At 48.4% G+C, this 24,517-nt stretch overlaps 1 protein-coding gene across 1 annotated transcript; it reads right to left on the reverse strand.

Moving 5' to 3' along the window:
* Nucleotides 1-21,682: 21,682 nt before the first annotated feature.
* Sppl2c (signal peptide peptidase like 2C) lies at nt 21,683-23,761 on the reverse strand. Its single transcript, XM_013033268.1, has one exon. It carries the CDS (start codon nt 23,759-23,761, stop codon nt 21,683-21,685), a length of 2,079 nt encoding a protein of 692 aa, XP_012888722.1.
* Between the last annotated feature and the right edge of the window lie 756 nt (nt 23,762-24,517).

A 24,517-nucleotide genomic window follows, 5' to 3' on the forward strand; every position in this document is an offset into this window, starting at 1 on the left:
CATTTTTCTTTTCTTTTTTTTTTCTTGCAAGTTGCTGTGAAACTAGGACTCAGATTTGGTACCTGATGCTTTGCCCATTGGCTAGCACTCTACCAACTGAGCTACACCTCCATCCCAAGGGTTGGTTATTTATTTATTTTTATTTCTATTTATTTATTTTTTGTTGGCAATGGGGCTTGAACTCTGGGCCTGGGCATTGTTCCTGAGCTCTTTGCTCAAGGATAGTGTGCTACTACTTTGAGACACAGCTCTACTTCTGGTTTTCTTGTGGTCAACTGGAAATAAGAGTCTCATGGACTTTCCTGCCCAGACTGGCTTTGAGCCATAATCCTCAGATCTCAGCCTACTGAGTTGTGAGAGCTACAGGTATGAACCACCAGTTCCCATCTTGGTTACTCCTTTCTTTTCCTTTCCTTTCTTCCCTTCCTTCCCTTCCCTTTCCCTCTCTCCCTCCCTCCCTCCTTCCCTCCTTCCTTCCTTCCATTTCTTTTTTCCATTCTCTTTCGCTCTCTTCCTTCCTTCCTTCCTTCCTTCCTTCCTTCCTCCCTCCCTCCCTCCCTCCCTCCCTTCTTTCTTTCTTTCTTTCTTTCTTTCTTTCTTTCTTTCTTTCCTTCTTTCTTTCTTTCTTTCTTTCTTTCCCTCTCTCTCTCTTCTTTATACCAGTTCTAGGGCTTGAACTCAAGGCCTGGGCACTGTCTCTGAGCTTTTTCTTCTCAAGGCTACTGCTTAAGGCACAGCTCTACTTTCAACTTTTTGATAATTAATTAGAGAATAAGCATCTCATGGACTTTCCTGCCTAGTCTTGCTTTGAGTCCTGATCTGCAGATCTCAGCCTCTTGCGTAGGTAGGATTACAAGTGTGAGCCACTGGTGCCCAGCAACTTTTTCTAAGCAACACTGCATTCTAAAAATAACCAATGACAGTAAATTACATCAGTGTTCTGATTTTTTTTCTTCAGAAAAGCAGGTTGTTCATGCAGCTATCTTTTCACATTTATGTCTCATAGTAAGGTCACTCATAGCTGACTTTCAGTTTTTACTGCTCTTAAATTTGGAGGGACCTGGTGGAAGATAATTATAAATAAAAAACTGGGTGGAGGGAGCCTACCTGAAAAGGCCACATACATTGTGATTTTAACCACATCACACGTGGGCAAGGCAGAGCTGGAGAGCTGGTGAAGAGGTCAGTGCTGCCAGGGACTGGGGGAAGGGAGGATGGACAAGATGAACACAAGGGATTTTCCTGGCCAGAAAACTGCTCTATATGACACAATAATGGTTGATTCATATCACCATACATTTATCCAAACCTATACAATGCCAGGAGTAAACCTCAATGTAAACGATGGTTAATAATGGGATGTCTGATAGGCTCCTGGATGGTACCATCCTGTGGTTTAGGGTACCGGTAAGTGGGAGAGGAGGTGTGGGAGTGGAGCTATGGAAGTTCACTATACTGTCTACTCAATTTAGTTGTAGACTTGAAACTTCTCAAAAAAAATGCCAGCTGGGCATGGTGATAGACACCTGTAATCTCAGCTACTTGGGAGGTAGAGGGAGGAGGAGGATCACAATCTGAGCAGCCCCAGGCAAAAATATGAGTACTCATCTGAAAAACTAAAAGCAAAAAAGGCAATGAGCCAGACTCTAGTGGTAAAATTCCCCCAGAACTGCAAAAAATGTTTAAAGCCTATTATATAAAGTATATATATATATATATATATATATAGAGAGAGAGAGAGAGAGAGAGAGAGAGAGAGAGAGAGAGAGAGAAATGCAATGAAATGTGTGTGTGTGTGTGTGTGAAATATTACCTAGGCAGCATCAAATGATCTGTTTCAAACTATAACGGGTAGCATGTATTCTTTAAAAATCAAATTACCCTCTTCTACAATAAAGAACTTGCTCAGGCTGGGAAGGTGGCTCAGTGGTAGAGTACTTGCCTTGCATGCATGAGGCCGTGGGTTCGATTCCTCAGTACCACATAAGCAAAAAAGAAAAAAACTGAAAGTGGTGCTGTGGCTCAAGTGGTAGAGCGCTAGCCTTGTGCTGAAGAGCTGAGGGACAGTGCCCAGACCCAGAGTTCAGGCCCCACCACCAGATCCCCCCCCCCAAAAAAAAGAACTTGCTGAAGCCAGGCTCTGGTGGCTGTAATTCTAGCTATTCAGGAGGCTGAGATCTGAGGATTGTAGTTCAAAGCCAGCCCAGACAGAAAAGTCTGTGAGACTCCAATTAACCACCAGAAAACTGGAAGTGGTGCTGTGGTTCAAAGTGATTGAATGCTAGCCTTGAGAAAAAAGGCTCAGGGACAGTGCCCAGGCCCTGAGTTCAAGGCCCATGACTGACAAAAAAAAAATTGCTAAATTCAGTAAGCCCACTAGATTACCTCCACCCTGAGGGAATTGAGTTTCAGATCTTTCCCCATCATGTGAGAAACTCTGTGGTTTAAAATATTAACTAAAACCTATCTGTGTAGTGCCTAACATTTCAAATGAGGCATTGCCTGGGAGGTGGCCTGGTTTTCGACAGTCTACAGAGTTTATGTCACTGTATCCCCCCAAATTGTAGCGCATTAGCTGACCAATGGTTCTCTGGACACATGGTGAGATGAAGGCTATTACTTTTTTTTTTTTTTTTTTTGTCGGTCGTGGGGCTTGAACTCGGGGCCTGGCCTCAGCTCTTCAGCTCAAGGCGAGCGCTCTACCTCTTGAGCTACAGCGCCACTTTCGGTTTTCTGGTGGTATATTGGAGATAGGAGTCTCACGGTCTTTCCTGCCCGGGCTGGCTTTGAACCGCGATCCTCAGATCTCAGCCTCCTGAGTAGCTAGGATTACAGGCGTGAGCCACCAGCGCCCGGCGCTATTACATTTTTGACAGTGACTGGCAGGTCTGTCTGGACACCTGACTTCCTGCGCGCCCCCCCCCCAACCCTGTGATTTCAGATGGACAATGCTGTCAGCTGACCTTTGGCTGCCAGCTGCACTGCGCAGCTTCATTCCAGGGATGCAAAGGCCATCAGCAGAGTTTGGCGCCACTTGTATAGGAGTCATAAGTCACCCTGACAGGCGGACCTTGGAAAGACACAAAGTACTGCCATGCTGTTGGTATGTTTCTCTGTGGCTCCTTGTTGCTCGAGCTTTCAGTTTATAAGTCATTCTGGGTCTCTAGATCATCCATGCCTCTTTCTTGTCTTTTAAGAAACTAGATAGAAGAAAATTACCCTAGCAGGCATAGGCAGTCCTGGACATTAGGGGCCTCCCTCCCTCCTTCCCTCACTCTTTCTTTCTTTCTTTCTTTCTTTCTTTCTTTCTTTCTTTCTTTCTTTCTTTCTTTCTTTCTTTCTTTCTCTCTCTCTCTTTCTTTCTTTCTTTCTCTCTCTCTTTCTTTCTGTTTGTTCTTCCTTTCTTTTCTTTCTCTTTCTTTCCTTTCTCTCTCTCTCTTTCTTTTTGTTCTTCCTTTCTTTTCTTTCTTTCCTTTCTCTCTCTTTCTTTCTTTCTGTTTGTTCTTCCTTTCTTTTCTTTCTCTTTCTTTCCTTTCTCTCTCTCTCCCTCTCTCTCTTTCTCTGTACTAGTTCTGGAGCTTGAACTCAGAGTCTCATGCTCTAGCTTGGCTTTTTCATTCAACCATTGGGTACTCTACCACTTGAGCCATATATCCATTCTCAGTTTTTTGTTGGTTAACTGGAGGTAAGAGTCTCATGGACTTTGCTGCCTGGGCTGGCTTCCAACCATAATCTTTAGATCTCAGCCTCCTGAGTAGCTAGGATCACAGGCATGAACTGTCAGCACCTGGCAGATGTGTTTATGTTTCTCAAGTGTAATTGATGCTTATTATTTGTAAATCCGTATTTACAAATTTGTCTATTTGCTGACATGTATTTGTAACTGTGCAGCCAGCCCTAGCTAGATACATGCGAAGACTGTGGCTGGTTTGACATACATTCCAGCGGAGGTCAGATGAGGAAGAAGCTTGCCTTCGTGGGTTAGCCTTTGTGCTATTAAATGGCCTTTTGTGGGCCTTTTAGTGCCACTGTTTCTGTATTTTATACTTTGGTGGTGGTGATTGTTTGAGACAGGACCCTTCTCTGTCCACCATGGTACAAGCAGCCAGTTGGCTACAGCTCATTGGACCGTCAACCCACTCCTCCTCCTCCTCCTCCTCCTCCTCCTCCTCCTCCTCCTCCTCCTCCTCCTCCTCCTCCTCCTCCTCCTCCTCCTCCTCCTTTTTGTCTGTTGTGGGGCCTGGGCGCTGTCCCTCAGCTCTTCAGCTCAGGGTGAGCACTCTACCACTTGAGCCACAGCGCTACTTCCAGTTTTCTGGTGGCTTATTGGAGGTAAGAGTCTCATGGGTTTTCTTGCCCAGGCTGGCTTTGAACCATGATGCTCAGATCTCAGCCTCCTGAGTAGCTAGGATTACAGGCGTGAGCCACCAGTGCCCAGCTGTCAGCCCACTCTTGCTTTGGGTCTTTTGTGGGTCTGGATGATTCTCTTATTTCTACCTGGACAGATCTTGCTTGTCTTTCAAAGCTCAGCCCAGTTCTCTTCTCTTCCCCAGAGGTGATGGATTGCTGGGTGCATGCCTGCACCCAGTGTGATACCCTGGGCTGGGGCTCCATTCAGGTTTACTTTGTTTCTCCCCAGTGGCTGGGGATAGAATCTCTGTGCCTGCTGGGTAAGCATGCCACCACTGCCCACACTCCCAGTCTCCTTATTCACCTGTGTCCTCAGCCCAGAAAAGGCTGGTGGGGGAGGGTGGCTGGCTGACTGCAGTGACAGAGAACAACTGGGGAGGGGGTCACAGATATTTCTGAGAAATTAGGAGTACAGATTGGGAATTCTGTTTATTAGGAATTGGAAAAAGAATTCACATACCTGGAAATACATGATGTGAAAATGGAAGACACGGAAGACAGCTGCGTGGAAGCCATGTTCAGTGTGCACTCGTGGAAGGGGCGGATCAGCTTCTCTTCAGAAAGTCCTGAATCATTGTTTAGACAGAACAGCCTTTTATTAAATACCACTCACTCCCTTTCAATGTCACTGTCAACCTTTATTAGATTCTGAGATGGACTGGGAGGAAATGTGGGTGGCAAGGGGCAGGGCTGTCCCTTCCTCCGCTCCTCTCAACCCTGCCTTGATTATAGCTGAACAGAGTCAAGAGGCCAGAGACAGACCAGCAAACCTAATAATAATGCCAGGATAATGGCAGCTTTTCAAACTCATGGGAAGATTCGAGCTGAACTGAAGTTATTCTATTCCTTTTGCCTATAGCAAAGATAAAGAAGAATTACACAACTGCACGCACGTGGGCACACGCGCGCGCGCACACACACACACACACACACACTTCCTGCCCATTATTGGGCCCATTCCTTGATCTTTTCTTTGTGCATTGCTTCCTGTTTATACTCTTAGCCTCTCCCCTGCCCCCAAACTTTTTGCCATCCTGAGTTGCCTTTTCTCACCCTTTTCTTCGGTCCTGTGGAGTCTCAGAGTCAGCCAACAAATGAATATTGGCACCTTTCCTATTTTCCCCTTTCTCAAGCCCCTCACTAGCTCCCACTGTGTGATGGTTTGCCACTATGAGCTGTCACTTTATAGGGCTGAACTCCTGACTTGTCCTTCAGAATGTGTGTGTGTGTGTGCGCGCGCGCGTGCGTGCGTGTGTGCGTGTGTGTGTGTGTGTAGAGACTGGGACTGGAGCAGAGTTGAAATGAACAGTTTGAGAAGCTCTTAAATGATTCTGAGAATTGTCCTGTGCAATCTTCTCAGTTTATAGATAGAAAAACTGAGGCCCAAAGAGGCAGCTCAGAATGGCTGGTGGCAGAGGCAGATTGAAACTCAAGCCTTAGAGACAGCATGCCAGGCTTGTCCACTGAAGCACAGGTAAGCCAAGCTATCGCAAACCAAAGTCCTAACAGAGCAGTGTGCAGCTGGGGATGCTGATCTTGAGACATCTGGCAACATCTGGGGATACTTTTGACGGTCAGTACTGAGAAGAGGGTGCCTTTGGCATTTGGAGAGTAAAGGTCAGTGTAACTGGTGCTCAGAGCTACGTTCTTCACTATCAGAGCTTAGTCACCCTTGCCAGGGCCCTGAAGGAAACCATCTTATGAACACGCCATGAGGTGACCCTACTAAGACAGTACTCAGATATTTTGCTTGTTAGGGAACCCATGTTTATTTTGCTTTGTTTTCTAAGTAGTGCCTTTTTATTCTTCTTCTTTTTTGTCAGTCATGGGACTTGAACTCAGGGTCTGGGTGCTGTCACTTTCTTTTGTTCAAGGCTAGATAGCACTCTACTACTTTGAGCCACACCACCACTTCTGGTTTTCTGGTGGTTAATTGGAGATGAGAGTATTATGGACTTTCCTGTCTGGGTGACTTCAAATTGCCTTCCTCAGTAGCTAGGACTGCTTCCTGAGTAGCTAGGATTACAGACTTGAGCCACCAGCACCTGGCTTCTTTTTCATTATTCTAATTCAGGGTTTCTCATCGGGGCACAATTTTGGCCTAGTCTTCGTCCTAGGGACTGTCTTGTGTATCAAAGTTTACATGGCAAACAGTGTCCCTGGTCTCAGCCTGTTAGATGCCAGCAGCACTTCCATGATGTTGGTTGTATGACTAAATACCAGTTCTTTATTTTCCAGTCTTGCCCATTCCTGGTCCTTAACTCTGTGTCTAGTTGACTGGTTGCATGGCAAGAAGCTATCAACAGGGCCCCAGAGCAAAGGCAACACTGCTTACATCAGGACCTGAGCTGGTAAATAGACTGCTTTTTTTCTCTTGGTGCACACAGGGGGATGGGGTCCTTAATGTTCTGCCTTGGAGTCACGTGACTCATTCAGGCTAATGACTTGTGAAGGGAAATGACCCCAGGTCACTACCCGCTGTAGCCTTTGGTGGCTGTTGGAGGCAGTCCGGGGTTCTCTCCACCAGCTGAGGGGCTGGAAGAAGCTGCAGATGCCCTGCCGATCCTCACAGGGCATGGAGAATAAAAGGAGGACCTGCTTTTGGCAAGCCATTGGGATTTGAGTGTTGTTTGTTATTGCTTGGTCGCTTAGCTTGCTCTGATGGTTATGAAGAAATCAACCCCCCTACTTATCAACACAACAACCAATGGAGTCCATTCAAATGCAGAGACGATGGAGGGTTAAACTATAGCTCATGGAGTTAATTAACAAATTTTATTGAGTTAAAAATACCAACAAGCTAAACACATCTACATATATAGACAACACTTGTTTGTGTTATGCTTCACTTGTTTACAAATTCAGGAGGTCAAGCAGAGCATGAGTACAGGGAGTGCTCTCCCTGTCCTCATGGGGGACCTGGGGTATGGGGGACTGGCTCTTACAAGTCACACAAGGGCTTTTGTACCCAACAATAGCAACCCAGCACCCACAGGCTTTGTCTGTTCATCCACAATAACTTCTTTCTCTTGCCAGTTAGGGCTAGTGACTCTAAGGTTGGCATATAATCCAAATTATGAACAGATGAAAGAAGAGAATATTGTACTTGAGCCAGATGCCTGGTGGGTCATGCCTATAATCCTAGCTATTCAGGAGGCTGAGATCTAAGGATCTTAGTCCAAAGCCAGCTGGGGCAGGAAGGTCCATGAGACTCTTATTTCCAATTAGCTATCAAAAAACCAGAAGTGGGCTGGGAATGTGGCTAAGTGGAAGAGTGTGTGCCTAGCATGCATGAAGCCTTGGGTCTAGTTCCTCAATACCACATAAACAGAAAAAGCTGGAAATGGTGCTGTGGCTCAAGTGGTCTTGAGCAAAAGAAGCTCAGAGACGGTGCCCAGGCCCTGAGTTCAAGCTCCAGGACTGGCAAAAAAAAAATCCAGAAGTGAGCTGTGGTTTAAAGTGGTAGAGTACTAGTCTTGGACAAAAATGTTCAGGGACCGTGCCCAGGCCCTGGGTTCAAGCCTCATGATTTCAACAACAAAAAATAAACTTTTAAACTAGATAATTATACATATAAGGGTGTATATAAGGAAGAAAATGAAAAGTAGATAAACCAGGTGGAAAGACCAATGACTGAAAGCCAAAGTTGATATCTGTGTGTGTGTGTATATGTGTGTGTGTGTGTGTATGTGTGTGTGTGTATGTATGAAATTTTTTAGTCTTCACTTTCCTAATGTCCTGGAATATTTCTCAGAGGATCTAAGCACGCCCAGGTAATGGTGTTTTTTTTTGTTGTTGTTGTTGCTTTTTTTTTCTGGGGTTTATACTCAGAACTTGGGTACTGTCCCTAACGTTTATGCCTCAAGGCTTACACTCTACCACTTGAGCCACAATTCCGCTTCAAGCTTTTTTTTTTTTTGGTTGTTAATTAAAGATAAGCATCGCATGGACTTGAATGTCCAAGCTGGCTTTGAACCAAGATCCTCAGATCTCAGCCTCCTCAGATCTCAACCTCTTCAGGAGCTAGGATCACAGACATGAGTCACCATCACCTGATTTCCAGGTAGCATGTTATTCTTAAGCCTAACAGAATGACCAAAATTAAGAAATTAACATTAACAATGTTATTAACAACAGCATTTCTTCAGATGTCACTAAGTTTTTCACTTATGTTCTGTCTTAAATTCTGTTTTCCTAATTACTAGAGAGATTGAACATCTTTTCTCTATGGTTTGGCCATCTGTATTTCTTTTGCAAAATGCCTGTTCAAATTCCTTGCCCATCTTTTTCTGTCCTGTATTTTTTCTTAATGATTTGTAAGGATTCTTAAGAAGTTCTTCTAATCTCATGTAGCTAAATAGTGCCCAGGCCGAGAAGAGAACACAAATCTAACCTAATTACCCATTTTAGCCACCAATGCCCAGTTTACGATACTCCTTGACCATTTACTTGCTTCCTTTCTCCTTTGGCCTGTGCATGGTATCCCCAGCTGTCAGACCACATTCTCCCCAGAATTCCTCAAGCACCAGGGGCAAGGGCTCCTGTCACTCATCATTGCTGAGCTAGTGACGCTGGAAGCGGAAGGGCTGAATCTTGTCTGGACACAGCTAGTTTTCTGGAAAGTCTCATCCCTTTTGGCTCTGTACAGGCTGCACAGAACGCTAGCTGCCATGGCCCAAAAATGTACCATTTGGCTGATCATCTCCTCCTTAATTGCTGTCTTGGCAATCATAAAACTTCCTGGGCAGGCAGAACGGAAGATGCAGAAGGGCTGTGCTCTCAGAGCATCGGCTGTGTAATTCCCAGGATGCAGTGCAAAATCCTCAACTGTCTCCCTGGCGGCATCACCTCATCCTCTGGTCTCGGAAGGGATGGGGAGGCGGGGGGTGGGGGGGGGGAGGGGGGGGGGGGTCATAACCCCTCCAACGGGGGGGGGGGGGGGGAGAGGAGGGTAGATGTGGGCACTATTGTGAATGGCCTTCCTAGCTGCTGTGGTTACACTCAATCCTCATTTCCTGGAGGAAGATGACCCTGCCTGGTTTCTTTGAGATTCTCTGTTGTTGTTGTTGTTGTTTCCTAACATGGGGTTGACCAGATATCTTATCATTTGTAGTTTTGATAAGGATGGAGATGGAGTGGTACACTATAGTCCCTGGTATAGTCCTGTACAATTGGTGAGAAAGGTTGTAGTGAGTTGAATGGTCCCTATTCCTCTGTCTCCCACTTAATAGATGTCCTCCCAGAACCCATGAAAAAGGGTCTCTTGCACATGTAATTAGTTATAAACCTCAAGATAAGGTCATCCTGGATTATCCAGGTGGACTCTAAATCCAGTGACATGTGTGCTCATAAGAACTAGGTAGAGGGAGTTGGATATGGCAGTACATACCTGTAATCTCCAAAAGATAATCACAAAACAGGAAGTGAACTTTCACTAGACATTGACTTTGCCTTGGTCCTTGACTTCCTAGCCCTAAGAACTGGGAGAAATAAATAGCTATGGTCTATAAGTCATCCAGTCAATGGTATTTTGTTATGGTAGCTCACATAGGCTGAGATGGCCCTTTCAAGGTCCCACGTGGGCAACTGCTTGCTTGTATGGGGCAGGATGAGCCTGATTGGCCTTTGTTGCCAACCCTCTTCTCTCCCTCAGTGTTGACCTTTGGCTAAGTCATTTTAGTCAGAGCTTAGGCCAGCAGAGTAGGTTTCTGGCCAAGCATACAACCAAAGCATGGAAACTTGGCTTCTCCAACCAATACCAAATGATGGTGCAACTTCCAACCCTCTGCTGTACATCTAAGTCACCACAGGGCCAGGCAGCCACAGAGGAGGTGCTGACAGCCAGCGAGATGAGCATTCAAGAAAAGGACCTATGGTGTAGAGGAGAGGTCATTACACCAAGTCAAGCAAGAATCACAAGTCCAGAAAGAGATCAGTCAAGACATGACAGAAAAATGAATGTCCAGAGAAACTGCTTAGGGATGTTCAGCCCTATCATAGCACACAAGTGTGGTGACTGCTGATCTTCTAGTCTCTGGATGATCGTTTCTCCAAGACTAGTCCCTACATCAGACCCAGTGAACTAAGCTGTCCTCAAATGCTGGCCCATAGACACTGTGGGATAACAAACATTGCTGGTGTGTGTGTGTGTGTGTGTGTGTGTGTGTGTGTGTTGGTAATGGGGCTTGGACTCAGGGACTGGCCTTTATGCCTGAGCCTTTTGCTCAATGCTAGCACTCTACCACTGAGACACAGCTCCACTTCTGGCTTTTTGATAGTTAGAGATGAGTCTCACCGATATTCCTGCCTGAGCTGTCTTTAAATCATGAGCCTCATATCTCAACCTCCTGAGTAGCTAGAATTACAGGTGTGAGCCACTAGCATTCCCCCACCCCCAACACCTCACCTTTAAATGTACACAGTAGAGTCTCTCTCTCCAAGATTCCCTGAACAATAGAGGCAGGAAGGTAGATTTGGGCTAATGCCACCATGAGCCAAGAGCAAAATGAGAGAGGCAGCCAGCTCAAGAAGGGGCAGGAAGAAGTGGGGGCACAGGCCTGTGCAGAGTGGAGTGCAGAGATCTCTCTCATTGAAAATCCTCATGAGCCCCACAGGGCTGTTTGCCTTAGGTTCTGAGAAATCCTTTTTCATGGGCTGTGTTTGCTGGGAGCTCCTTGGAGTGGATTCTTGCCCTTTACAGCCCAAAGGATCCTAATCAGAATGTGCCTATCTAGCCAGGCACAGTGGTGCACACCTGTGGTCCCAGCTACTCAGAAGGCTGAGGGTCAGGAGGAGCTCTGATGCCCAGAAATTCAAGGCCAGTCTGGGTAATGCAGCAAGATCCCATTAAAAAAAAATTGTTGTGCTCCGCCCTTCCCCCTCCCCCCATGCTCTTCTTCTATGGTGAGATCCTAGCAGTCAGGGCTGTGTGTGGCTGATCTTCATCTCCAGGACCTTGGACAGTGTGCTGAGCCTGTGAAATGAACCTCAGTGAATTCTGGTATATAGGAATTGGGGGAAGGTTTCCGGTAAGTAGAATGGTTCAGCAGGAGCATGATGAATATGTGCGAAGAGCCCCATGCACAGTGTGTGTGGGCTTGTAGGATGCAAGATTGGCCAAGAGGAACACACCTTGACAGTAAATGAGGACCTGGGGCAGGTTTGGCAGGTAGGAGCAATGGGGGGTCCTGTAGCCAGAAGTACATGGAAGAGATTAGCTATGTGTTTTTCTTTAATAAGGACCCGAATGGCCAGGTGGATAACATGTTGAAATAGGCTTTTGATTACTTTTTAATTTTAATTAAAAAATTTAATGTTACATTTTCTTTTAATTTTATTTTTGTTTTTTAAACTTACTTTATTGTTATAAAGGTGATGTACAGGGGATTTTTTTTTTTTTTGTCGGTCATGGGGCTTGAACTCTGGGCCTGGGCGCTGTCCCTCAGCTCTTCAGCTCAAGGCGAGCGCTCTACCACTTGAGCTACAGCACCACTTCCGGTTTTCTGGTGGTTTATTGGAGATAGGAGTCTCACGGTCTCTCCTGCCCGGGCTGGCTTGGAACTGCGATCCTCAGATCTCAGCCTCCTGAGTAGGTAGGATTACAAGCGTGAGCCACCAGTGCCCGGCTGTACAGGGGATTTTTATTCATTTATTTATGTGATGCCAAGGAATCGAATCAGGGCTTCATGCATGCTAGGCAAGCATTCTGCCACTAAGCTACATTCCCTGCTCTGATTTTTTTCAAAGGTAACACATGATAGTTGACTATACTCATAGGTTATAGTGTGGTTTGGATGCGTGCACACAGTAAGCAGTGATCAAATTTGAGTGATTAGCATATTCATCACCTCAAATATGATCCTTTTGTTGTAGTAAGACTATTCCAAAATCTTCTACTTTTTAAAAAAATATATAAGAGATTTTTGTACTTTTATTTTTGTTGTTGGACTTTCATAGTACTGAGGTTGGAACTCCAAATCTTATACTTGCTCAGGTGGCATTCTACCACTTAAGTCACGCCTTCAGGCCTGCTTTTTGCATTTTAAAAAAATATGGTCTCAAACTAGGTACTGGTGGCTCACACCTGTCATCCTAGCTATTCAGGGAGCTGAGCTCTGAGGATCATTGTTCAAAGCCAACCCAGGCGGGAAATTCCATCAGATACTTATCTCTAACTAAGCACCAAAGAGCCAGAAGTGGAACTGTGGCTCAAGCACCAGCCTTTAGTGAAAAAGCTAAGGGAATAGCACCCAGGCCCTGAGTTTAAGCCCCAGCACCAACATGCATGCACACATTTGCATACAGACACACAGACACACAGTCTTGAGAACCTTTCTGCTTCTGCTGGCCTCAAACCATGATCCTTCTACTTTCAGCCTCCTAAGAAGCTAGGAATATAGGCATGTGCCACTAAAAGTGAACAATGTAATTATGTGCCCCTCCCCATGTATATGAACAAGAAAGGGTATTCCCACTGTCCATAACGTTGTATCAGTTGCCCACTCTTCCCCTCCCCACTACCTTCCCCAGCCACAGGTAAGGCTTTTTTTTTTATGGTCTGTTGTGGGGCTTGAACTCTGGGCCTGGGTGCTGTCCCTCAGCTCTTCAGCTCAAGGCGAGTGCTCTACAGCTTGAGCCATAGCACCACTTCCAGTTTTCTAGTGGTTTATTGGAGATAAGAGTCTCATGGACTTAACTGCCTAGGCAGGCGTTGAACCATGATCCTCAGATCTCAACCTCCTGTGTAGCTAGGATTTCAGGCGTGAGCCATTGGTGCCCGGCACAGGTAAGGCTTTAACAATGGATTTTCCTATGTTTGGGTCAACAGGAAGTAGTATGTGGCAGGATTCGTAGTTAAGCACCGGGATGGAGAGTATGGAGCCCAGGCGCATGATCTGTCAGTCGTACAGGTGGAGTCCATGCTGTTCTCATGGTGGAGAGTTAGCAATACTGCCTTGAAGGCATGGGGGAAGTTGCTACTTTCTTTCTCTTTTTGTGAGTCCTGCTGCCAGAACTCAGGGCCTGGGAACTGTCCCTGAGCTTCTTTTGCTCAAGGCTAGCACTCTACCACTTGAGCTACAGCACCACTTCTGGCCTTTTTTATGTGGCACTGAGGAATTGAACGTAGGGCTTCATGCATGCTAGATAAAGACTCTACCAATAAGCCACATTCCCAGCTCTGCTACTTTCACATCTTACCATGTACCAAGGGTGAACAGATACTCAAAAAGTGGAAAGAAATATAGCAAAGGGCATTATGAGCTTTAAAGATGTTCATGTCTCTAGTTTCCCAGAGATCACATGATTGGGTCTACCTTACCAAAACCATCTGAAACATGCAGAGTAGAAAATACTAACGAGATTCCAAAATTGGTGAAGGATTTGAGTAAACAGTTCTCCAAAGGAGATATGCCAGTGACTACCAAATACAGGGGAAGATACTAGCATTACTGCTCCTTAGCGAGGTGCCAGCCAGCCAGCAGCCGCTCTCACCCCTGCCCGGGAGGATGGCTATGGAAAACCAGGAAATAACAAGGGTAGGCAAGGATGTGAGAAATTGGAGCCCTTGTGTACCATTGGTGGGAATGTAACACGATGAGGTCTCTGGAAAATAATATGTAGTCACTCTAAAAACTAAACAGAATTACAGGACCCTTGTGGATGTTGGTGGCTCACACCTGTAACCCTATGACTAAGAAGGCTGAGATCTGAGGCTGCCAGTTAGAAGCCAGCCTGAGCAGGAAAGTCTGTGAGTTGCTTATCTCCAATTAGCCACCAAAAAGCTAGAAATGAAGGTGTGGTTTAAGTGGTAAAGTGCTAGCCTTGAGCAAAAAGGCTCAAGGACAGGGCCCAGGTCCTAAGTGCAAGCCCTAAGACTGTCACTATCTATCTACCTATCTACCTATCTATCTATCTATCTATCTATCTATCTATCTATCTATCTATCTATCTATCTATCTATCTATCTATCTATCTATCTGCCACTGGAAGGGACTATATATGAGCTTTAATATATATTATATTATATATGTGCTATATATAGTGGTGGAAATTGGTAGAAATATTTCTAGAGTGAGCAGGCAGGGAACTAGGGCAGTGAGTAGATGGCTTCCACTAAGTCCACATTCTGAGAAATGCCTCGAAGTAGCTTGCTCTGTCTCCTGGAGACATGAATGACAGATAGGACTGGAGGTGAGGAGGCTAGGGAGAGTGTCCTGATTTATGGTGTTGGCAGACCTTCCAGAACTTTCCAGAACTGTGGGTAGAGAGGGAATTCAGCCTGTTCAGGGTCACAGAGCCACCTGGCTACAAGGACACAGTGACCAGTAACTGGAAACTGACCCAAGAAACAATTTTTTTTTGGTGGGTCGGGTCGTGAGGCTTGAACTCTGGGCTTGGGCACTATCCCTCAGCTCTTCAGCTCAAGGCACACAGCGCCACTTCTGGTTTTCTAGTGGTTTATTGGAGATAAGAGTCTCACGGACTTTCCTGCCCGGACTGGCTTTGAACCGGGATCCTCAGATCTCCCCTCCTGAGTAGCTAGGATTACAGCCACGAGTGCCCGGCTCCAAGAAACCTTTACACACACACACACACACACACACACACACACACACACCTATCAGAAATTTCACTTCTGCAAAAGAACTGAAAGCAGGATCTTAGTGCTTGTATAACTATTCCATATAAGGTACCATTCATATATAAAGACACTGTATACCAATATATGGACTTTGTACACCAATATCCATGTAAAGTAACATTCACACACATATAATATATATACACATCAGCAATTTCACTTCTGTAAAAGAATTGAAAGCAGGCTCTTAGATAGTGTTTGTACACCCATGTCCATTCACAGGTTCCTGGATGTCTTCTGGGGAGCATTATCATAATAGGCTTTAAGGATTGGCTGCCCCTGGGGACAGAGGGGAAGAACTCCTGGGCTCTTGGCCTCTCCTGCCAAGTTCACTTCTGTGACCATTGTAGATTAGAGCTGAGATTCCCCCACCCAAGTTCTTTTCTCTCTGAATCCAGGCAGCCGTGAATGACGGTTCTTGGGTTAATTTCCAGGTTCCTGGTCACTGTCCTAGCAACTTTCTGGCTGTGTGACCCTGGGACAGGCTGTTTTCCCTCTCTACCCTCAGTACTAGAGAGTTCTGGAAGGTCTCTGTCAACACTGTGAATCAGGACACTTTCCCTGCCTGCCTCCTTCCCATCCCAATCTTTTCTGCCATTCAAGCTTTCAGGAAGCAGAGGATGCTACTTGGAGGCATTTCTTAGAACATGGCCTTAGTGCAAGCCACCTACCTGCCTCTCCAGTCTCCTTTCTGGTCTCTCTAGAAATCCTTCTACCACCAGACCATCACACCTGTGAACTCCAGATGAAATCCTAAAGGCTGAGAGCTGAGTCCCTGGGAGGAGCTACCTTGAAGATTAAGCATTTGGAAAGCAAGCATGGAGGGCAGGAATTGCCCTCCAAGTTACCAACCATTGCAGAACCTGCCCTGAGAGCAGAGGTGAGCCTAAGGTACAAATCGCGTGGGCAGGTGGCGGCTCTGGTGTTGGGATGGGAGGAATGAGCATGGTGTGGGTACCGGCATCTCAGAACACTAGCTCCAGGAGGCCTGGTTCTGTGAGCGTTGCTGGGAGCAGTGACAGGTGTGCAGGATTGGCTCTAGGTATTTGCATCATTCATTCATAAAGTCGCACTGTACTACTTCATTATATTAAGAATCAAGATACGCTACCCCAGACAGCCCCAAATTCCTTACTCCCAAAGTCCATCCCTGGGCTTGTGTGGGGGCATTGGAACTCTGCTAACAGGCAGTTTAGTTTACATGGGTATACATATATAACATTACCCTAATTAGGATGGCAGTTCCCAGGTGGTGTGCATCTGCTTGCTGTTATTGTATTGACCAGCAGGTGGTAGCATAGCAACACACAAAAGGCAGAGTTGGAGCGGAGGGGGATGGGGCAGGGGGAAGTCACCAAATGTCTGTGATCCTATTGGCAAGTCAAACTGATGCTTGGCTTTGAGCCTAGGTGTCAAAAGAGACCAGCTATGTCCTCGCTCCCTCCCACTCTAGCTGAGAGGTGCTTGTCACCTAACCATATATCTTCAGAAAGCCCCACAGAGACTTCTCAGTGAGAGAAAAAGAGGGTCTAAACTTATTACTAAAGATTAATGGCTAAGGGAGTGGTCGGGCGAGTATTTTCCTGGGGGTAGTGTACAGATGATGAAGCTGGTCCCAGCTGCTACACGGGGAATCAGGAGACCAGAGCTGCATTGTTTCTGTGGTCTGGCCACTGTATGGCTCTGGGTGGACCATCCCTTTCTTTCTTTCTTCACCTGTGGCTTAGAGCATCCCATAGGTGAGGGCTGCTTTTCAATAATTCAATCCAGAAGCTATGACATCAAACACTTGCATTAAAAAAAGAAAGAAAGAAACAAGACTGACACCTATGGAGGTCTTGCTGGGTTTAAATGAGGCCCCTGAAAAATAAAGACAGAAGAATGCAGTCCTAGAGGTGGATGAGGCTACCTGGAGCCCTAGGTCTGGCCTTGAGTAGCTCACAGAACTGATAGAATTCTGTGTGCGTGCGTGCTGGTCCTGGGGCTTGAACTCAGGGCCTGGGCACTGTCCCTGAATTTTTTTTTCCTCAAGACTGCCATTCTACCAGTTGAGCCACAGCTCCACTTCTGGCTTTTTTTTTTTGGGGGGGGGTGGTTAATTGGTGACAAAAATCTCAAGAATTTTCCTACAGGGCCTGGCTTTGAACTGAGATCCTCACGCTTTAGCTTTCTGAATAGGTAGGATTATAGGCATGAGCCACCAGTGCCTGGCCAGAAATCTCTCTTGAAAGAGGATAGAAATACATCTGTCTGCCTGACTAGGAAAGGAGCAGGCCTAGAGGTAAAGACACAGATCACCAGCCCTCAGAGACTGGTATCCCGCCTCCCCCTCCCTCATTTCTGAGAGCCCAGGAAAGGCCTGTGGAGAAGGACTAGATCTAAAGGGAAACAGGTCAGAGTCCCTGTGTGCACACATGTGTGCCTGAGAAGAGTACACAAGGACATGTACCAATGTTAGGTATGGGTGCAGATGTGGCATGTGCTCATGTGGGTTTGTATTTGGGACATGTGCGTCCATGTGTGTGGTATGCTGCGTGTCTGTGTACAGGTGTACAGGTACACATACATCTGTCTGCACCAGCCATGGGGTTCAATTCTTTCCTTGGATAGTTTAATATTGAACACAACCCTGGGATAGTCAGTGCTCCCACGATGCCCTTTGCATGAGCAAGGATATTTGTGTCCCAAGGGCACATAACTAGTAAGAGGGACTTTTCATTTTGCCTGCAGATTTATCTGACAGATGTTTTATTTAGCACCTGCAATAGGCCCAGTGCACGACGAAAAAAATAACCTCTGCCTCCAGGTCAGAACATTCTAGGGCAAAGGGGGAGGGTGGAGCTGGTTGAAGGGCTAGTGAAGTTGGCTCATTTCCTCCTGCCCCAGATTTTGGCCGGAGGAGGATGGTGGTGGACATATCTTTAGTTGTGCAAGCCTAGGGGTGGGGGAAGGGAACCTTGGATCCAAGCAGGATGTGGGTGACAGGGTGGGAGGTGGGGTCTGCTCTGGGCTTTGCTCATTGAGTCCTGGTCTCTCTCTTCCTTGTCCTCTGGTCCAGAAGAGGGGTGATGGCTGTCCTCTGGTGGTGCTCAGCCTGGGGTGGGGGTGGGAGCTCCTCAAATGCACAGATGTCTAGTCCTTCCTAAGCCTAACCAATCAGAACCCGGAGCCCAAGGATCTGCATTTTTAGTAGGTGCCTATGAACCTACATGTACTTGTGTCTACACACCCCGCCGTCCATTCTCAGAGTGCTTGCCCAGCCTCATGGGTGTGACAGGCAGCATTGCTGCCAGCTGCCTGGCAGTAGAGAAAAGCTTGACCTTCTCCCCTTTCTGGATAGGCAGAGGACATGGTAGGGTGCAGGTTGTAGGTGTCTAGCTTTTTGAGTTCACATTCGAAGGGCTGTTGTCCCTGGGCCTTGTTAGTGGTGTCAGGAGAGTTATAAGGAGGTGCGGGCTGGGAATGTGGCTTAGTGGTAGAGTGCTTACATAGCATGCATGAAGCCCTGGGTTTGATTCCTCAGTACCACATAAACAGAAAAAAGCCAGAAGTAGCACCGTGGCTCAAGTGGTAGAGCACTAGCCTTGAACACAGAGAGGCTCAGGGTCAGTGCCTGGGTTCTGAGAGAAAGCCCAGGACAAAAAAAAAAAGGAGGTTCGTGCCAGCCACCAATGGCTCACGCCTGTAATCCTAGCCACTCAGGAGGCTGAGATCTGAGGATTCAGTTCAAAACCAGCCCAAGCAGAAAGTCTATGAGACTCTTATCTCCAATAAACTACTCAGAAAACGCTGGAAGTGGTGCTATGGTTCAAATGGTAGGTAGCTAGCCTTGAGCACAAAGGCTCAGGGATAGCGCCCAGGCTCTGAATTCAAGCCCCAGCACCTGCACACACACAAAAAGGAGACACAGGAGCGCAGGCTTGGAGGGGGGACCTATGTGAGGGAAGATACAATGCCCTCTCCCATTTGAGTTAGCTGAACCCTCCAGTGAGCCTCTGGAAGCTGGGGCTGTCTCCCTAGATGCTTCACAAATTGGCCTGTTAGAGGCCAGGGACCAGAGCAGATTGAAACTCAGGTGATGATTTCTTGGTGAGGAGCAGAGCTTGGGCTGTGCTGGGGTGAGGGGTCATGGGTTCCCTCCAATGCCCATGAGCCATCTCAGCCATCGATTCCAGGATCCCCGTGGGCACTCTGATCTTTCTAACCAATTACCAAGCTGTGGGGGAGGGGGCAGCTGCATCTCTAGCCCCCTCAGCCTTATCTGCCATCAGGCCCCCAGGAGATGAGGAGGAGGTGACTCCCTTCCCAGCCCTGTCTGGCTACACCTCTGGTGGGTGTCCTCACAGCCACCCTGCCTGGAAGCCAGCACTCCTGGCCTGTCCCAGCCCTCACTCTGGGGCCCAAAGGGCAAAAAGCCTGGGTTCTGTCCAGCCCTTCCCCTTGGGCCTAGCAGGGGTGTAGCCCGTCCTGCAGGTCCAGTGACGCAGGGCAGCAGCAGGAGGCTGCCTGGGCTGGGGCTGGGCCAGGGCCTGTGGCGGCCCCTCTGTCCAGGCCAGATGGCCTCTGGCCGTAGTGGGAGGGGCTGCCAACACCTCCAGTCAGTGTCCTGGCTTGAGCTTCCCTCTGTCCTTGTCCCGCCTGGCTCTGTGGTTGTTGAATGGCTGTGTGTCTCCCCTGCAAGTGGGGCTTTAAAGTGCTTATCCCCTGTACCCTTGCCTTACCTGCCCCTCATCTCCATCTTATACCCTCCTCCATCATAGACTCCCTAAATCTAACCTTCCCACTAACCAGGGCCCTCTAGGACCCTGGTGAGGTAGCCTGAATAGTGTCCACTTTCCTCTACCATTCAAATGGGATCAGCATTTCATTTGTTCATTTGCTCATTCATTGATTCATTCATCATTCATTCATTTCTTCATTCACTCATCTGTTTGTTCCTTCATTCATACATTCATTTGTTTACTCTTCCAACAAGTCAAGTACCTATTATGTGTCAGACTCTATCCTTGGTCCTGAAACCACGCAAATGAGCAGGATGCATGAGACCTCTGCTTTTCATGAAGCTGAACTCCACTGGGGAGAACAAGAAAACCAAGGAGCAGTGGAATGACTAAGGCCAGCATATTCAGAAAGCGTGACAAGGAAAGACTCCCTGAGAAGGAAATATGTGAGCAGGGACCGGAAAGGGGAGGAGCCAGCGAGGTCAACTTCTGGGGGTGAATGGCAGGGTCAGGAAGTAGAAAAACATTCCCGGTGGAGGAGAGGCACAAGAGGATGAGGAGTCAGGGAAATGGGCATGGGGGGTCTGTTGCTAGGTGGCATGGGAAGGGAGGGGAAGCTTCAGGAGGAACCGATCCCTCCTCTCCAGCCCTTGCAGGAGTTGGATTGGATTCTGCAAGTGAGGCTTGCATTTAGGGAAGGACAACCGCCTCAGTTAGCCTCATGAAGCAATTTGTCCCTGCAGGCCTTTGTGCCAAGCTCCTGACGGCCACCTCACTCAGATTGACCAGCAACCCCATGGTAGGTTGGCCCTATGGTTACCCCCACTTTACAGATCAGCAGACTAAGCACTGAGATGTGAGGTCACTCACTCAAAGATAAAATCCAAGTCAGTGATTGAGACAGAATTTCAAGTGGGCCCCTCAGCTCTAGGATCCTACCCATAGTGCAATGCTACCTCTTGGGGTTATGGCTCTCCTCCTCTCACAGAGCCTCTCATTTGGGAAGACATTCATCCCTTTGCTCTCATCAAGCAACATCTAAGCCCAAAGATATCCATCTGTTACCCAGAGTTAGTGAGACCTGGAGGGAACTCAAGCCCTGGTCTGTGTGTTCTCAGTAGCCTCTCTACCCCTCTTGCCCACACTTTAAGACCATTCTCAGGTTGATTCTTGTCTGTGCTATGTCTCCACTTTTCCTCTCGATCAGCAGCACCCTCTCCCCCTCCCCTGCTCTGTGCCCACCACAAGGACAGGCACACAGCAGGGCCTTATTTACTAGCTGTGGATGGAATGGGTAGCTGACTGTCGGAATGTACTGGGTTTAGAACTGCTGTCTGGGCTGGGGGTGGATGTGCCCAGCAAAGACTTGAAGGATGCTAGGAATTTTCTAGTGAGGCAGGAAATCTGAGTTGGCGGATTTCTGCCTGGGGGTAGGAAGGGAATCTCAGCCAGAGGGAATAGCGTGTGCTAAGACAGAGGGTGAGGATGTAAGGGGAATCCAAGAATAACAATGATCCTCTTGGTCCGAGAGCTGGCAGAGCTTGGGCAGTGAGGCTGGGGCTAGCAGGGATAAGATGACAGCTGAGCTACCAGGCTAAGGAACTGGGGCTCAGGCAGTTAAGGAAAGGAAAAGTAGCTGCCCAGTGAAGTCCTTCCTGAGTGAACTTGTGCAAGCCATGTGCCCTCTCTAGCCTCAGTTTCCTCTCCAAACCACATAAGAATTGTCCCAACTCCCAAGGACCCTCTAGCCTTGCACAGGTCACTGCCCTCTTACAGCCCTAACAAGCAAAGAGGCTCCTCGGGTAGACATGGAATTTCTCTAATGCCCCGATCTGTTCTTGCCATGGGTGGCTTGGCTCTGCAGTGTTCTGCCAACTGGTGAGAGGCATAGGACCCCAGAGGCTCCAGTTCACAGGGGAGCCTGTGTGGACATACTCTTCTTTACCTTCACACCCTTCCTCTTGTGAAGACCTGTCCAGGACTGGCTGGCATCGTGGGCCTGGGCCTGGGCGTGGATAGGGCCCAGCTCTGAGGGTGGGGGCATGAGCGGGATCAGCGGGATCAACATGGCCATTGGCATCAGTGGCATCAACTCCTCTGAGGTCTCTGAGGAGGGAGGGGGCAGCTCCTCCGGGTCCAGGTTGGCATCGCTCCAGCCCTCAGAGCTCTCACTGTGGCCCTCTGGGTTGGTGGCTTCGTCATCTGATATGGTGACCATATCAGTTGTGTCTTCTTCAACGTTGCTTTCTGAGTCCTCTTCCTCTTGCTCCATGACCATCTTACACTTGCAGGGGCTAGCGTCTGCTTCTGGGCCTTCCTGCTTTTGTATGGAGTTGGTTGCAAGAACACCGTAGAACCCTGCCACAGGTCGGGCCGTTGTCTTGACTCTGCCTTTGCCAGTCCAGAAGAGAGTGAGCTCTTGGCGCCAGGCAGCCACCGTCAGGCTGGTGAGCAGGGTGCTGGACACTAAGTAGAGTAAGGCAGGCTGGCCCATCTCCATGAGAATCATGGCAACAAAGGTGACCAGCAGACCCACAGCGTAGGCCACAGTACAGGCCATGAAGTACACCTGGTGGGAGCGGACTTGAACATCAAAGCGGTGACAGTAAGCAACTAGAAAGCCTGGGACCACAATGTCACCAAAGCCCAGGATGGAGAAGGGCTGGTCGCACAGGGTCAAGGCTGAGAAGCACATTCGCGGCACTTTGAGGACCATGGGCAGTCTCTCGTGGCTGGAAGAATCTAACGGGCCTGCTGCTACCTCCACCATGATGCTCTCTCCGGTCTTGGTGAACAGAGGGGTGACAAAGACAAAGAAGACATCAAAGGCCAGCAGGGCCAGTAAGAAGGAGGCACAGTTTTTGAGTGTGGGCAGCCGCACACGACGTAGGACAAAAAGGCAGTAGGCCACGCCCAGCGTGTCCTGCAGGAGCCAAGCCCAGCGGTCCTCGTTGCGGTAGACCACCCAGAAGAGGGTCACCAGTGTGCACAGGACCGCCAGTAACAGCATTGGAAGTTTCAGGTAAGTTCGACGGCCAGGCAGAAGCCACTGATACTGCTGTAGGGGCAGGTGGCGTGCAAGGGGTGCCAGGCAGCTGTAGAGACCGGTGCTGGCCCCCAAGCCAAAGATCCCGATCATGATGTAGATGAAGCAGTCATAGAAGAAATAGAGCAATATCATGATTGAGCAGGACATGGCAACCACAGCACCTGTCATGGCTGGTGTGAAGTCCACAGGCCCATCGTCATCATCTTCATCCTCCTGGCCCCTCTCGGCTGCTGATACCGGCAGCTGATGGTGACCTCTAGGCCCCCCTCCTCCTCGGGCACGGCGTCGCTGTAACCGGTCAGCCTCCATCAAGCCAGCCCAATAGCCGCCCAATGCCACAGTGCCCACAGCCAGGACAAAAATGACCACCATGTTGTAATCGATGATGGGCTCTGGGGGAGCATAGATGGCCACGCGGACGTTGGTGTGGCCGTGGGTGTGGCTGAGGATGTCGAGCATGTCGGTGTAGCGGAGCACAGCCACGGGAATGGTGAGGTCCGGCAGGAGCTTACGGGAGTCCTGGCTCACCCAGCCGGCATCTGAGCATTGCTGGGTGCTAACGCGGCTCACGATGAGCAGTCCGTGGGCACCCCGGTCCTGCGCCAGCCAGCCCTTGGCATAGAAGCTGCAGTTGCCCCTCATTACCATGGCGGTGGTCTGGTAGAGAGGCCGCTGTCTTGGGGGGCTGGACTGGGCCTGATGGAAGGAGTTCTCACCTGGGCACCAGGATACCTTAGTGCCATCGTGCAGGGGCAAGAGTGGGGCATGGTGTAGGTCCCGGGGGAGAGTGACATAGTCGGGGCTGAAGAGGATGCAGTAGTCCTTGGTCCAGTTCTCGGAGACCACGTGGACCACCCCGTACTCGCCCCGGACCATCATGCTGAGGAGGAGGAGGTGGAGGAGCAAGTCCATGGGGAGGAGGACACCCTGGTACGCCATCCTCCTCAGCGACCTTCTGTGCCGTCCCCAGGTGTTTAGCTGACCCCAGCCCAGTTCTCCTGCCAGGGGATGGGAGGTGGGTGGGTGTGGCCTTTTGTCACAGACCAGCTTGGCCATCCGTCCCTGGAAACCAGGGCCACACCTATCTAGTCATAAAGCTGTGTTACCTCCAGCCCACAACACTGTTGTAGAGTCTGTGATCCTCCTCACAATTGTGGTTCCCCAAGCCTGACCCCTGGCCCCATTGTGCCCAGGCTCTACTAGAGCTAGAACAGGTAACTTGCCATGATTGCTGCAAAGCTGGGGTTGAGGATTCCAGACAGGATTCAGGACCAGTGTTGTCTCTGGGTGAATAGGCAAGTTATCTTTCTTCTCTAGGCCTTCTACTTTAGTTGCCTAAAAAAAAGGGGGGGGCATTGGACCTGTGGGCTTGTGAGCTCCTACATCTTTTACTCAATGTCGAATACTTTTTGCTGAGCATCTTTGAGGTGCCAGGTATTTTATTCCTAACATCCACCCAGTCCGTGGCTACAAGCTGTCCTTCAGGAACATGACAGAAATTCTCATGACATGATAAAGATTCATCCTGTGCAGTTAGGAACTGCTACACCACAAAGTTCCTGCCAGGAGGAATCAAGAAAAGTCTGCAGAGATCTCTATCCACCCTCTCTTCTTTCTTATACCCGAGAGACAGCCCATGAAGAGATGGACAATCGCCTACAAAATGGGGAAAAAAGTGAAAGGAGCAGGTCCCTG

This window comes from Dipodomys ordii, unplaced genomic scaffold, assembly GCF_000151885.1.
Source record: "Dipodomys ordii isolate 6190 unplaced genomic scaffold, Dord_2.0 Scaffold165, whole genome shotgun sequence".
In the NCBI taxonomy this organism is placed as follows: domain Eukaryota; kingdom Metazoa; phylum Chordata; class Mammalia; order Rodentia; family Heteromyidae; genus Dipodomys; species Dipodomys ordii.

Excerpts from the sequence above, each read along its gene's own strand:
- Sppl2c (XM_013033268.1), bottom strand. The coding sequence starts at position 23,761 with ATGGCGTACCAGGGTGTCCTCCTCCCCATGGACTTGCTCCTCCACCTC.